At 40.8% G+C, this 14,129-nt stretch overlaps 2 protein-coding genes across 4 annotated transcripts in view; one reads left to right on the top strand and one right to left on the bottom strand.

Annotated features, from left to right (window-relative positions):
- The window catches only part of LOC111661749 (glutamate receptor ionotropic, kainate 2), a 335,637-nt gene that overhangs the window by 210,777 nt on the left and 110,731 nt on the right, over positions 1-14,129 (top strand). For all 3 annotated transcript variants that reach the window (XM_023415412.2, XM_087176389.1, XM_087176390.1), the window contains one exon: positions 4,555-4,668. In XM_023415412.2, the coding sequence (XP_023271180.1) occupies positions 4,555-4,668 (114 nt within the window). The remainder of the gene's footprint in view (positions 1-4,554; positions 4,669-14,129) is intronic.
- LOC147818613 (uncharacterized) overlaps positions 10,808-14,129 on the bottom strand; it is a 4,729-nt gene continuing 1,407 nt past the window's right edge. Inside the window, exons 2-9 of the mRNA XM_087176388.1 lie at positions 13,436-13,682; positions 13,005-13,281; positions 12,694-12,871; positions 12,492-12,568; positions 12,197-12,377; positions 11,631-11,879; positions 11,289-11,460; positions 10,808-10,820 (exon numbers count right to left, since the gene is read on the bottom strand). Of these exons, the coding sequence (XP_087032514.1) occupies positions 10,808-10,820; positions 11,289-11,460; positions 11,631-11,879; positions 12,197-12,377; positions 12,492-12,568; positions 12,694-12,871; positions 13,005-13,281; positions 13,436-13,682 (1,394 nt within the window). The remainder of the gene's footprint in view (positions 10,821-11,288; positions 11,461-11,630; positions 11,880-12,196; positions 12,378-12,491; positions 12,569-12,693; positions 12,872-13,004; positions 13,282-13,435; positions 13,683-14,129) is intronic.

The raw sequence follows: 14,129 nt of genomic DNA, 5'->3' as shown, positions 1-14,129 counted from the left end.
TGAACTTCAATAATGGCTTGTGACTGATGCCAGGCCAGGTACAAAGGTTTTACAACTCTGGGAAGTTATGAAGCTGACACAGTTATCATTAGGTTAATTGTAGAGTTATAATGTAAATAATCTCCAGAAGCCCTTTGAATCCGTGATGCTGCTGTACCATTGTTGGGGTCTCAATGAAATTAATGAGGGGGCTGTTTTTTTTGCACAGTGCTAATGTTGTTCTAAAACATCCTCACATTGATCCAGCAAAGACAGAGATGTGTCATAGCTCTCCATGTGAACATAAATACACTGATATGGGAGTTCACTGTGTGAATTCTACTTTATGTAATTTACAGTTTCCTGCTGCATCCTGTCATTGAAGCTCAGCAGACTGTAACTCTGGAAGATATCCATTGGATTTGGCTAACATCCAAGTGAAATACAAACCTACCTTTAACATCAGGTGACATGAGTGCATCATTGCATGTCATGGCATTTAGCTCAGCATGTGTTTGTGTACTCATACAAAAAGGTGTATCTATGGTGTATATCTTTTCCTAGGAATGGCATCTCTCCCATGTTCTGCAGTCAATTTATGATTCATGAGATTATCAGTGGGAAGAAAACCTGCTACCACCACTGAGAGAAATGATATTCTCACATGCAACTGCTAACACTTCACACTTCAGCATCCTCACCGGTACTTGCCTCACAGCAGCTCCTGACCTCTGTTCTGGGTGCTGTGTGTGCCTGCACCTCCATGAATAATTTACTCTATTAATAAAAGCCCTCCAGCCTCATGAAGCCTGAATTAAAAAGTTGATTTGCAATTACAAAGCCTATCTTGGGCCCTCACGTAGGGCATCAGAGGAGCCCTCAGGAATGTGTGGCTGCCGTGGGTTGGAGTGTTTCTGGTTCCTTCTAGTGATGCTCAGGGCTGTGGGGTTGCATCGCATCACATCATTTCTGCATTTTTGTGAGATGCACATTAATTCTGCCAATCTTGTGTTCTACCACATCCCGAAGGTGTTCTACTGGATTCAGATCTGGAGACTGGGGGGGGGCGGCGCTGAAGTTCACTGAACTCAATGTCACAGTCATAAAACTGGTTTTAGCTTCGTGACATGGAGCGTTATCATACTGCAAGTAGCCATTAGAAGATAGTAAATTGTGGCCATAAAGGAGTCATCAGTCACAGGCTATTAAAGAATTCATAGTAAGGACATGTAAAGTTTATAGACCCAAAAGGATTTACCCTTCTGGCCTACCCACCATCAAACTATCAGGAAACGGAGACAAAGGAAAAACAGTAGCTATTAGCACGTCAGAGAGATAAGACTGAATGAGATTCTGTCTCTATAATGGTATTTGATTGTTACTTTTACAGGAAAAGTGACACCAAAAGGACGGTGATTATCACTGATGTGTGAATGCAGGACTCACACATATATGCACACACATAAACTAATGTTTCCCCATCTCTCTCTGTCCCTCTTTAGATACACAATCATAAATCACAAGCCACAATCTGAAATAATATATAATTAACTGTCCTACTATTCTGTAACCCGTGTAATGTTTTTATGTGATTTAGTTCAGTCCCCAGATTTCTGTCCTATAGAACGACCTACATGTAGAATATAAAGTAAAAGACAGTATCTACCATGTGGCCAGACTACCAGCATCCTTTAAGTGTAAGGAGACATTTACGTTGTTTGATGTCGTGTTTTGAATGATGACTAATATGAAATCCATGTTTGTATTGTTCCTTTTTTGTCATTAATATCACCATCAGGTTCATATGTTGTTTGTTATAGTGAGTCATGGTGGAAGGTGGATGCGATGTTTGTGAGGAGCTCGAGAGAAAACAAAGCAAAAGCTCTAGAGAGAATGACTCGCTTCTCTAGTTGAAACAAAAGAGAGGAGATGTACCGTCCCTGAGATGTGTGTCAGCCCCCAGGGAATAAAACCACTGGGATTACTTTGCACATTGCTTTTTGGCTTTTTGCCATTCTGCTGTTGTGCACTTATTTTCCCTTTTGTCATTTTTTGTTCACATGTTCTTTGTTCTTTCTTTTGCTACATACAGACGTTCCCAACTTCCAACACCAACTACTGCAGAGTCCGACCTGGAAAAACCCACAATTTCCCAGTTCATTACACAGTTTATTTGAGCAGCTATTGATTAACCCTGTTCTGCTGCTCCACATTTCATCTTGGTGATTATCAGACATTATATTTCCCCTTTGTTTTTAGGCGTAATTAGTAAATGTCTTTGTTTAGACTCGGTCCATGTTCTGTTGCATTTCTTTGAAGTAGAGACCAGAGACCATTGAATCAACAAGGAATGACTTCTGATATCAGACTGATTGGTTTAATTATATTCAAGAATTAATTGATGAGTTATTTATACTTCCTGGAGATGGGAGGTGGAGCCCACCCATAAAGAATATATACAAATCAAAGTTTTACACTACATAAGGATGCAGAGACTCAGCAACAACATTCAGATAGGCTGTGGCATTCAAACCATGATCGATTGGGGACCAAAGTGCATCGAGAAAAAACACCACCACCTCAAACACCAGCCTGCACTGTTGACACAAGGGGTCCATGGATTCAAACTCAGGATTCTACCACATCTAATTCCTCAACAGAAACTGAGCTCCATCAGACCAGGTCTTCAACCTCCCAGTGTTAGGGAATCTGTGTCCACTGCAGCCTCCGGTGTCTGTTCTTGGTGACAGGAAGTGAAACCTGACGTCCTCCTCTGCTGTTGTAGTGCTTCCACCTCAAGGTTGTACATGTTGTGCATTCTGAGAAGCTTTCCTGCTCTACGCAGCTGTACAGAGAGGTTATCTGAGTGACTGTTTCTGTCAGCTCCAACCAGTCTGTCCATTCTCCTCTGAACTCTCTCATTAAGAAGAACTGCTGCTCACTGGGCGATTTTTGTTTTTGAAACTGTTGAACGTGAAAATCTCCGGAAATCAGCACTTTCAGAAATACTCTTAGACGACAATGACACCGCAGTCACTGAGATTACATTCTTTCCGCATTCTGATGTTTGATGTGAACAATAACTGAATCTCGTCACCTGTATCTGCAGGATTGTATGCATTGTACTGTAGCCACATGACTGGCTGATAGGATAATTGCATGAATAAGCAGGTGCACAGGTGTTCCTAATAATGTGTGCGGTTAGTGTAAAAGCTTATACTAGCCAGTGACGTGCAGTCACTCTTACAGTAGGCAACAGCCAACTGCACTCCTTCCTGGCTGAAGAAGTATTAGGATTATTCCTTTCTAAAAATTCCTATTCCTATCCAATAATCGCCTCTATCATAAAGATATTGACCATTAACTGACAATGACACACTCATGTCATAACGCAGAATCTTGTGTTTTCCTGGCTCAGTATTGTTAAACGTTAATGGCTCATTGTCCAGACTGTAGTTGGAAAGCACAGAGGAGACGAAGGAGCATTTATTAACCGACAAATACGGCCACACCCACAAAAATCACAGAAACTGTAGATACAACGGCTGGAGGTCAAGCAAGCCTCCAGAGATGATGCCACAAGTGGACAGTAAATTACATGATGGATGCACACGGGCATCACATCCTTTATGGGACAGAACACTGTTCTTAGATGTGTGGATATAGATAGATATTGCTTCTGCTTCAGTATCGTTCTAATTGATATCTGTTTTTAGCTGTGACTGCTTGCCTTGCTTTTACTGACAGCACACTACTTCTACTAGCTCAGTACTCCTAGCATTTACAGTCATATTGGAAGAGTTTGGACTTCTGTGCAGCACCAATGCTGGATGTAGTGTGTCCTTCGTGTGGCCAGAGGGAAGGTATGGGTGTGGGATGTCATGCATGCAAAAATGTAACAAACTTGGATATAAATAAAGCGTTGTCAGTGAGTGTGTTTTAGGGTCTTGCAGAGTTCTTGTTTGTCAGTAGGATTGTCTCTGTCGGATCAATGCAGAGAAAAGTGTTGGGGGTGATCATAAATCACAGGAGCCTGCAGACACGTTGATACGTAATCCTGAGTAATCCTCTGTAATCCTGCACTTAATGTCCCTGTGTGTCAAATTTTTTCATCTATTTTTTTTTTTATTTTGTACTTTTTGCACTACAGCAATTTAATTTTTTAATCAGAAAACAAAATTTGTTGTTACTTTGGTTATTGATCCTTTTAAATATCAGACTGAAATTGAATGTTCGGGACATCCTTCCTTTACGCTCTGCTTCACTCCTCTCACAATGGGCTGGTTTCTGGGTGGTCGTATTCCCACTGCTTTCATGACAAAAAGTAGAAATTTCTGATGAGACCAAAGCAAAACAGCCAATATTAGTTTTTAGATAAATGCCAAAGTGAGGAGTAACTGAGGGAGTGTGAATATGAGTGTGAATGGTTGTATATGTCAGCCCTGTGATAGACAGGTGACCTCTCCATGGTGTACCCCACCTCTCGCCCAATGTCAGCTGGCAGACTGTTTCCAGCCCCCCCCCCCCCTCAAGGTATCAGCATTATGGCTAATGGATGGTATTTGGTTTTTACAGATTGGTACCTGGGATCCTCCGAGTGGCTTGAACATGACGGACAACCAGAAGGGGAAGACAACTAATGTCTCTGATTCCTTATCCAATCGATCGCTGATCGTCTCCACTATTCTGGTACTGTATCATTCAAGTCATCTTTCTGCACTACTGTTGACATTTCTATTTCTTTATTTTTTATCTTCTTCTTTTGCTGTTAAGCAGCTTTTACACTTTGCTTCCATGTTGTATTGTGTGACATCAGTGACCATCAACACCAAACTGAGTGGGCACCAAAATAATCAACTCAACTCAGTGGTCCACTTAGTAGTTTTGTGGAGCTTTCAACTGCATCCACGAGTCTTCTTCAGGAGACAGAGTTGGGTCAGGCATCATTATGTGACCTGAGTAACTTTAGTCACATGATAACAAGTGTTCATATAAGGGGGTAGATCCCTTCAGTATCTTTGATTCTCTCCATTTTGGCCACATGAACTGCTGGTGTTGTGTTTGTTTGCTGATAACTCTGGTGTTTATATTCATTTATATTCAGAGCCACTGAATATAGCAAAGGAAAACAGGGAAATAAAGTTGATCAATTGAACTTGCAGTGAAATGGAGAGCTATAGAAATCTCATAGTCCAGGTCTGGCTGGGTTTCATTCAGTACACTACACAGTGATGGGGAGATTGCGTCAGATCAGTATTTCAGCAGGTCGTTGGTATAAAATACACACTGACCCAGTTGGTAAATATATCATGCTCTGTGTGCACCTGTTAAGTTATCTAACAGGATTTCTGGGTAATGAAGTCTTTTAAACAACAACCGCTACCTTTCGCTAGGGCTGACAATGTGTATATTAAACATTGCAGCTTTAAATGTGTGTTTATAACTAAATCAAATTGTAATGGTGCTTTATGTGGGGCCCAATTATAGAAGGCTAGAGCAGCTCCCAGCCATGACAGACTCCCTCCAAAGATGTCATTATTTTTAAGCTTTTCCTCTTGAAAAATTCTTCAGTGCTTTGCCTGAGATGCCCTTTCTTTTCAGAGCACTTTCTGCCACTCATTGGAAGTACAGTACCCCAAAGCACTGCAGTCCCAAACTGCCAGTTGACTTAAGAGCTGTGGAGGACTCCAGTTTAGTGGGAGGCAGGCTCAGGCAGGGAAACTGACTGATTGGTCGTCCAATAAGATTTCATGGTTTCTGGCTCTGCCTCTTATCAACAAATTTATCAGGCATGTTGTGTCATTGTCTTTCTTTCCTGAGGTAAGACAAAAAACAAAGGGATTCAGACAGAACTCTAAGAAGAAGCAGTACTTTAAATCTTTGCATAAATACGACCATCATTTGACTTACATTTACTAGCTACACTGTTTAATAATACAAATACAAGTTCACATTCTTCGATTACAATTTTGATCATGCTATGTTTTTAGGCTAATTGTGTTATTGTTTTAGACTGTTTTAAACTTAGACTGTTTTGCAAAAAAAGCTAACATTCAAATAAAAAGTAAAAAGTGAAAAGTATTCTCCACCTGAATGACATATCTGGCAGTAAAGAGGCTTTGAAACACCATTCAGACTCTAGGTTTACTAGGGTAGTACTTAGTAGGTAGTACTTTATACCATGTCACTTAGTTTGTTCAGTTGTCATGGGAATGGATCTGTTGACATGAGCATAGTTTTATGGCTAGTGTCTTTAGGACTTATTGTAGTACTCAAATGTCAAGCATCAAAGTCCATTCTTGACCTGATTAGTAGCTGCACAAATGACAACAACTACTTATTCATTTTTTTGCCCTTTCAATTTAGACAATAATATAACGTTTAGTAGGTAAATGAATAAAGACAATCAATTTTTTTGTTATTTTCTTAAATATTACAAATTTTGCACAATTTGTTTGGAGGCCAGTCGGAGCCTGTTCAGGTGAGCAGGGCTGTGATAGGAGAATTTGGACTTGAGTCAAATTCATGTCAAGCCACTTTTATTTAGAAAAAAGCAAATTAGTCTCGGGCAGCTTTACTATCAGTACAGCATATGTCTATCAAGGCTGGGCAAAAATGAACTCTGGCCCCTTTTAACCCCAACATTTCAATCATTGACCCAGTAAATGTGTTCAGCGTCTGGCTGCCTCAGTGATGAAAAGTCTCCTGCACATGGCTGAAACATTAATTACTGTCTTCACAGGTCTGTTTGTCTGCAGATTAGAAAAGGGTGACACACTGTTAATTAGTGAGTTTGTAAGTGTATCCTTGAACTTTGCACACGGCTAGGCTAGCTTTTTCCCCCAACTTGCAATCTTTATGCTAAGCTAAGCTAATTACCACCCAGCCTCCCATTACCTCTGTACTGAACACACAGACTTGGCAGTGATATTAATCTTCTCATCTAATTCTCAGCAAGAAAATGAACAAGCGTATTTCCCTATCACAGAATTAACACCAACTTTGTAATGTGATTTGTGGTGCAAACATTACTAACCAAGAATTACAACTAATTAGAAATTAGCGTAACTGAACAATCGTGGGTCACTTGTTGACTGCCTGTGCTTTGAGGGGCAGGCCTTCAGTTAGTGCATGCCTATACTCCTACAAGACCAACACACACAGACTGTGCTCCATGCGAGAGCAGTGACAGTGGAGGGAAATGTGTAGACGCAAGGAAAATTAAAGCAATTTATGATCCTGTTATTGAGGAAGCAAGTGTAAAAATAACAATATCAAGTAAATTGCGGGTTGTCATTATTTATCTTGGGCCTTCTTTCCTTCCGCACGTGCTGTGAAGTGATTGGATTGCAGTTATTAGGAAAGACTCTCCACGGTTGTAATTACCATATCAGGACTGAGTCATGGGGAGATGTGTGATGGCTGTGAGCAGCAAGGAAAAGGAGGGAGGGCTGACAATAATTGGGTTTGTTATATTTGATTGATTCACACTTTCATCCAGCTTCTCATCATTTTCTCAGGGATTATGTACTATAAAACATGATGTAATTACTGTTGAGATCTTGGCCTATCAACAGTTTATCTACTTTAGAAATCACTCCCATAATGGTGCAGTGGAAATGAAGTACCTTTAGGCTAATGGCTGGAGCTGCACATAATATACTGTGTAATGTGTGAGGGAGAGCAAGGAGCAGGCCTTGTAGTTAGTGTTGCAAAATATAAAATTCTACATTTAATTGAAAATTCATTCTGTTGTAAAGCAAAAAGTCCAATAAAATAAAAGATAGCCATAGAAAAAGATATGCAGCGCCTGAGGCAGTGGAGACAGCATGTGCCTCATCATAGATATTACATTTAATGATCAAATATCAGGGATGGAAAGAGTACTGGAAATTTGTACTCAAGTACAAGTACTTTTATTTACAATAGATTTTACTCAGGTAGGAGTGAAAGTACTCGTGCGGGTTGTGTGTGGAGTGCGTACCAGGACTCAGTCCTTACCGCAGCAGCCTGGGCTCAGATCCGACCCACAGCCCTTTACTGCATGTCATCCCCTCTCTCTCTCACCCCAAACATTCCTGTATCTCTCTCACTGCTGCTCTAATAAAGGTATAGAAAAGCCCAAAAAAATAACTTAAAAAAAAAAAGTGCTTGTGTAAAAATGTGCTTACATACAGGTATAAAGTACGTAACTTAAAGTTCTCTAAGTAAACGTTACTGTGTTACAAGGGAAGAAGATGGGTAAAAAATATGGTGATAACAATATGATAAAACTATTAAATAACAGCAGAATAAAGCAGCAGATTAAAGCAGCAGAAAAAGTGGAGACAACATAAACTCCACAGCGGCTACAGCTGACAAACACAGACACATCTCTGCGTTGCTAGGCAACGCAGTAGTTTGTTGATGCTGTACAATGTTGCATACACCTGTCTGAATGTCATTCTGCATCTTGAGCACCGCAAAGTCTTTTCACAATCTTCTCTAAATCCAGCCTCTCTGCTGGTGCTCAGTGCAACATATATAACCAGTCCACTCAGCCTTTCAAACACTGATCTGATTGAGCTGCAGTCACAACAGGGATCATCAGAAACAACAGAAGGGGGGTGCACACCTTTGTGGAGGTGAATGTAGACGTCACCATCAGCATTTCAGCATTTATCATTAGCCAGACCCAGCATGCACCTGTTGCAACATGGCAGGTGTGTTTGATTTAGGGGACTTGCCGTGGTAGCTGAGCGGTGCATCCAGTCAGCAGCTTCTTCTCTGCTGCACCTGCTGAGTCGACTCTTTTCACTTCGTTTCCTCATAACTTCATCATGTGACTTTTGTTTTTACTCGATTTGGACTTTAAAGGGGACATATTATGCTCCTTTCCAACAAGTTTAAACAAGTCTCAGAGGTCCCCAAAACATGTTTTTGAAGTTTCTTCCGAAAAATCCACTCCGATCATGTATTTTAGCATGCCTCTAAACCCCTCTATTTCAGCCCTGTTCAGAACAGGCTGTTTCTGTGTCTGTAGCTTTAAATGCAATGAGCTGCGCCTGACCACGCCCCTCTCCGGAGAGGGGATGCGGCTTGGGCTTCTGGCACCATGCTCTAATGTTTACGTTGACCGGCGATATGGCTGGCGTTAGGAGCACTTTGGTTCAACCGTACCAATTTGATCCCGAATCTGACCCAGAGGGAGAGGCTCCTGAGGTTCAAACTTTACGCCTGCAGCAGGACGTTTCTGAATGGTTAGTAACCAATTTGGGGTATTTTGACATTATATTTTTAGTTTGTTGATGTGTGTTGGTACACAGTTACTAACCTGTAGCTAGGTAGCTAATGCTAACCGTAACTGTCTCCCGTCTCATTACTGGAGCTCTTTTGGTAAATAAGCACTATTGTGAATTATGTAAAGTAGTTATCTGTCATGCCTCCTTAGATATACTTTTACAGTCTACAGCAATGTTTGTTGTATGTGGACTGCTACAGGTGGCAGAGACTTTTTCTGCATGTTTTGAGCAGAGATGCTCATCATAACATCTGCCGTTATGTAGTAATTTGTTTTTGTATTATAATGCACTGCTGTAATTCAGCATAACCATATCTATCAACAACAATAATCTTTAGTCAGAGGCTGTGAGGGTTGTCTACACTACACTGTTCACAAGCTCCACATTATATGCAATAAGTGACATGTTATAAATTGCCTATGTTTTATGCGCTTGATATTTAGCCAGGATTACTTCTTACCCACCTCAGCTCCACTGTCTGTCAGTGTGAATTTCATAAGCTTTATATTTTGGTGAATGTTAAAATTTTTCTCTGTACTTTGGATAGGTGCACCTGTGGAAACTGTGCAACCATGCCCACAGAAAAGGAGAATATCTGCTGCCTTGAGATACCACAGGTAGCAGTCTCACTGGACAAACTAATCACTATTTTTTTGATTACATGTTACTTTTATAAGATACCATGACATTCACCATTTGTAATTCACTGTAGGTTACCAGGCGGCTACGGGAGATCGAGGAACATTTACCGTGTATGGTAGACCATCCTGGGTTGGAGCCAGTCTGCCTCAATGTGTACTCCCTCCAGAATGCCTGCAACATATACCGCGCTGACTATGGTCCTTTACGGTTGAGAGGAATACACCGGTGCGTTTTGCTTCTTTGTAAAAACATATAGTTTCAATCTAAATAAAAGATGTCAGGCCGTTTTCTTTTACTTCAGTGCACATAATTTTACAATGGTAATAACAGACCACAAATAGAGTAACACACCCTCAAATATTAGTTTAGCTGCTCTTTGATTTGTAAAGTTTTTCCATCATCAGATAGTGTGCATATAATATATGAATTCAGAGGAGTCATTTGTTGAGAAATGATCAAGCATTTATTTACATCAAATGATGCACTAATAATCAGTGATAATAAAACTGTAGGATTCACTGAATCCATATAAAAAAAATTGTGAGACAACATAGATATGTTTTTGCTAGACTAAATGCCCTGTCCAATGGTTTTAGTCGTTACAGGTATCTAGCCTATAGGAGCTTTGTGAGCTGGTGCTGGGGCTTCCTTGGTCGCAGTATCCGGGTCGTCATTCCAGCCTGCGTGGTCCTACGAATCCGCACGGAGTTTCCTGACGCCACTGGCCACTATGTGGGTTTTAGACTGGCTAACGATTGAACCGGGACACATAGCTGGATATGACATCCTCCTTCTCAGGCCGCTCAAACTGTGCCGTGAGGTCCTCTGGGATGGGGATGGCCAAAACAGCTTCTGTGTACGGTCCCGGGTCAACAAAGACTTTCTCAAATATGAGATCCACCATGTCAGCCAAATATCCTGTTTGAGAAAACACAACATTTTTGTTTACAAAACAGACTGAAAGTCCGTTTCTAACTACCTCCTGACATTACTCACTTTATCTAATTTATTATTTTTATAGTATATATAGGTTGAATTTCTTTACTGTATTTTGTTGGAACTGTTATAACATGTACGTGCAATACTTGATACAATGTGTACAAAACATTTTTGGGTTGAAAAATAAAATAATTTAACACTTACGGAATGTCGGCTCAGTCTTAACTGGTTTAGCTCTGCATTCTCCCTTCATGGCCTTTATATTGGACCTTGAACAGTGGTTCACCTTCTTTTGTCTGGGCTTGTGGTCGACCAGCATTTTCGTTGAAGTGCATGGCAGCCAGGTAGAGTCTGGAAGTACAGTAAAGAGAAAATCAAATATGTTAATATTGATAGAAACCTTAACCTACACTCTCACTAGTTCTGAGTAACCACAGCCTCATTTACCTGCACAGCATTCCAAGAAATGGGAAGACAACATTCTTTGGGGCAAAACGAAGGATGACACTGTGGAAAGCCTCCACAGATGAAGTCTGGTGGTGGGGGCTCAGTTTCGCGACATCCTTCAGAGTCCTTTTGTTCGTCAGCACCTTCTCCAGCTTGTAGAAGGCAGGAGATGCTAAAAACAAAATAATAATAATAAAAAAAAATACAATACAGTAATAATTATTAATGAGAGTTACTAAAACTTACTTAATCACTAGATGTGGTTTTTACAATATTTCTGATCAATAACTATAATAAAAGGAGTTGTGTGATGAGGTTTTAGTCTGTTTATTAGTAACACACCTGGTGTAAGCCATTTATTCTTGTCCCTTGTCTGGCGCAGTGGATGTTGACACTGGGGGAAAAGAGGATCCTCGTGTGTATGAATATCTTGGACATGGTTGAGGATTGAGGTCCACTTTGCCACTCTCTCTGGCCCGGTTGTTGAGGAAGCTGCCGTCCAGTATATATGGTTTTTTATGCTTCTCATCCACTTCTGTAGTTTTTCACAGTTTTTCGTCTGGCTGATCTTCTCCAGTTTCTTTGAAATTCCTACAGTGCATACAAAATACATTTTTCATTAAAAAATGTCTAAATTGAGTGGTATCAAGTGCAGCATTTCAAAATCAATAAATATGAGGTACCAACAGACTCACTATTTTACACTGTAACTGTAAGCACACCAAGCCTCTTTCATATGTTACTCAAACTGTATGTGCAATCATACAGAATACTACTTTGTGCCTAATGCACTTGGAGTAGCCACTACTATGTAGATGGATAGGCCATTGCTACAATGTGCATTTAGTAAGATCATGAGATTTTATGGTTTAACTATAGTACTTGCATGTGAAAATTAGGAAATATACCTTTCTCCATGTGCCAGACATCATAATAGTGGGTGATGTTTTTCTCCCTGAGGAACTTCTGGATTTGTGGGTGACGGTCAGTGACAATGCAGTCAAGAGACACATCACGTGCATCCAACAGTGCTAGGCTCCTCTTCAGGCCCTCTTTCTCCATATGGTAGCTACCACCGACCTCATTGCTCTGCCGCCCCGCAAAAAATGTATATAAATACACAGTATTAGAAAATACCAAATGGACATTGAATTACAAATTTCAATGAATAATCTTGTTGCAATTTGATTTCTTGTCACTCACCTGAACCAACTGGACATCCACAACAGTGTTGGTCTTGAGGTCCATCATTGTGTAGCTCCCAAACTTTGCAGAGTGCCCTGTTAAAACATTGTGAAATTCTTGACATTACTCCTCACATTCAAATACCTATTAATTGTAGTGTGGCATTTTCTTAATGTCACTCTTCTTTTAACCTCAAACTATATCAAACAACTCTATATACCTGGCGAGTCAGCCCTCATGTCACCACCAACTATTACTTTGTCCTCCTGACTGAGCTGCTGCAGCATCTCATCCTGTGACGTTTTCCAGTGGTGAATGACTGCAGGCTCGATGAAGGTTCTTGCATGCCGGCGAAACGTGTCATATTGGAATACCTGCAGTTGCATTGCCTTGAAGACCTGTTAGATAAAAAGGACACAAAAAGTTTTTGTAGTAATGTTGCCTGTAATTCCATCTGAATTAACTTTCATACAGACAACATTATTACATGCCATATAAAGAGACTCTAAAGGGAATGTAGTTGTCATTTACCTTTTCAATTTTGAAGAAAGATGCTCCACTCAAGTACACAGCTACAGATAGATGGATGTTCCCAGCTGGAGTGCTTCCCATGACAGGCTGGCTATTCCAGTGTCTGTAGAACTCACAATGGGGGCACCGCTGCTCCACAGACAAGAAAGTCCCTAGCCTTCGGGGCCGCACATCACACACCCGCGTGCAAACAGGACACACAGCAAACAACTCCATCAGGCAGTTCTCGTACACTATGTATTTTTTGATCTTGTGGGTGGGAGGGGATGAGTCGTCTCTATAGAAAAAATAAACATATTAGGAGCAATTATACATCTTGAGTTCTCTTCAGCAGTGTACTTGGCACCCTCTCACTATAAGTCTATTATTTTCACACACACACAGTCATGGCATCATGATTATCATCACACAGTTGCATTAGAGTAACTTACGACAAAACTGTTGACTCTGTCAAGTCTGTAGCAGAGTCTGCAGGGTCATAGGTAGATTGCAGCCCTTGAGAAGCTGCCACTGAAGAGCTGCCCTCGAATGGATTGTCATCCTGCTCCTCCTCCAGGTCCAGGCGGGGTCTTTTAGAGGGTCGCTTTATAGGTGTTGATGAAAAATACACAGGATCTGCAGAGGTAGCAACGGATGCCCCAACACCAAAGTCCTTGCAGGACACAGTAGCCTGAACACCTGTAACCAATTATATTTTTTAATAAAAGAAACTATAGCAAAGAGACACATAAACACAGAACAATATCAAGTTATAAGTGAAAGTATTTTATCAAAAGTAGATGCACTTCAGGTGGATACAGACCTGTACTTCTGATGTGAGGCTGAAGAGTCCTCAAGGATAACTGTGTGCCTACACTTCGTGTCTCCAGTGAGTCAGTCTGGCAGGCAACATCCTTTGTTGTAGGAAGCTGTATAGATGCACTGGATGTGCTGGCCTGAACAAAGGAAACAGAGGTTACACCAACATCTTTCCAAATGTGTCCTATGGCAACAGCTGCAAGCAGTGCAATAAATAGCCTACTACATGCATAAAATGCTAAAAATGTATATTATAGCCTATCCCCTTTCACATAGTCCCTGTAACTATGCGCTTATCTAGATATTCCCTGAAGGTAATGTATGTGT

The sequence above is a fragment of the Seriola lalandi genome, unplaced genomic scaffold, assembly GCF_002814215.2.
Source record: "Seriola lalandi dorsalis isolate HSWRI2012SDOR001 ecotype SW California unplaced genomic scaffold, Sedor1 jcf7180002054551, whole genome shotgun sequence".
Classification (NCBI taxonomy): domain Eukaryota; kingdom Metazoa; phylum Chordata; class Actinopteri; order Carangiformes; family Carangidae; genus Seriola; species Seriola lalandi.
This window is presented reverse-complemented; position numbering and strand designations above follow the sequence as displayed.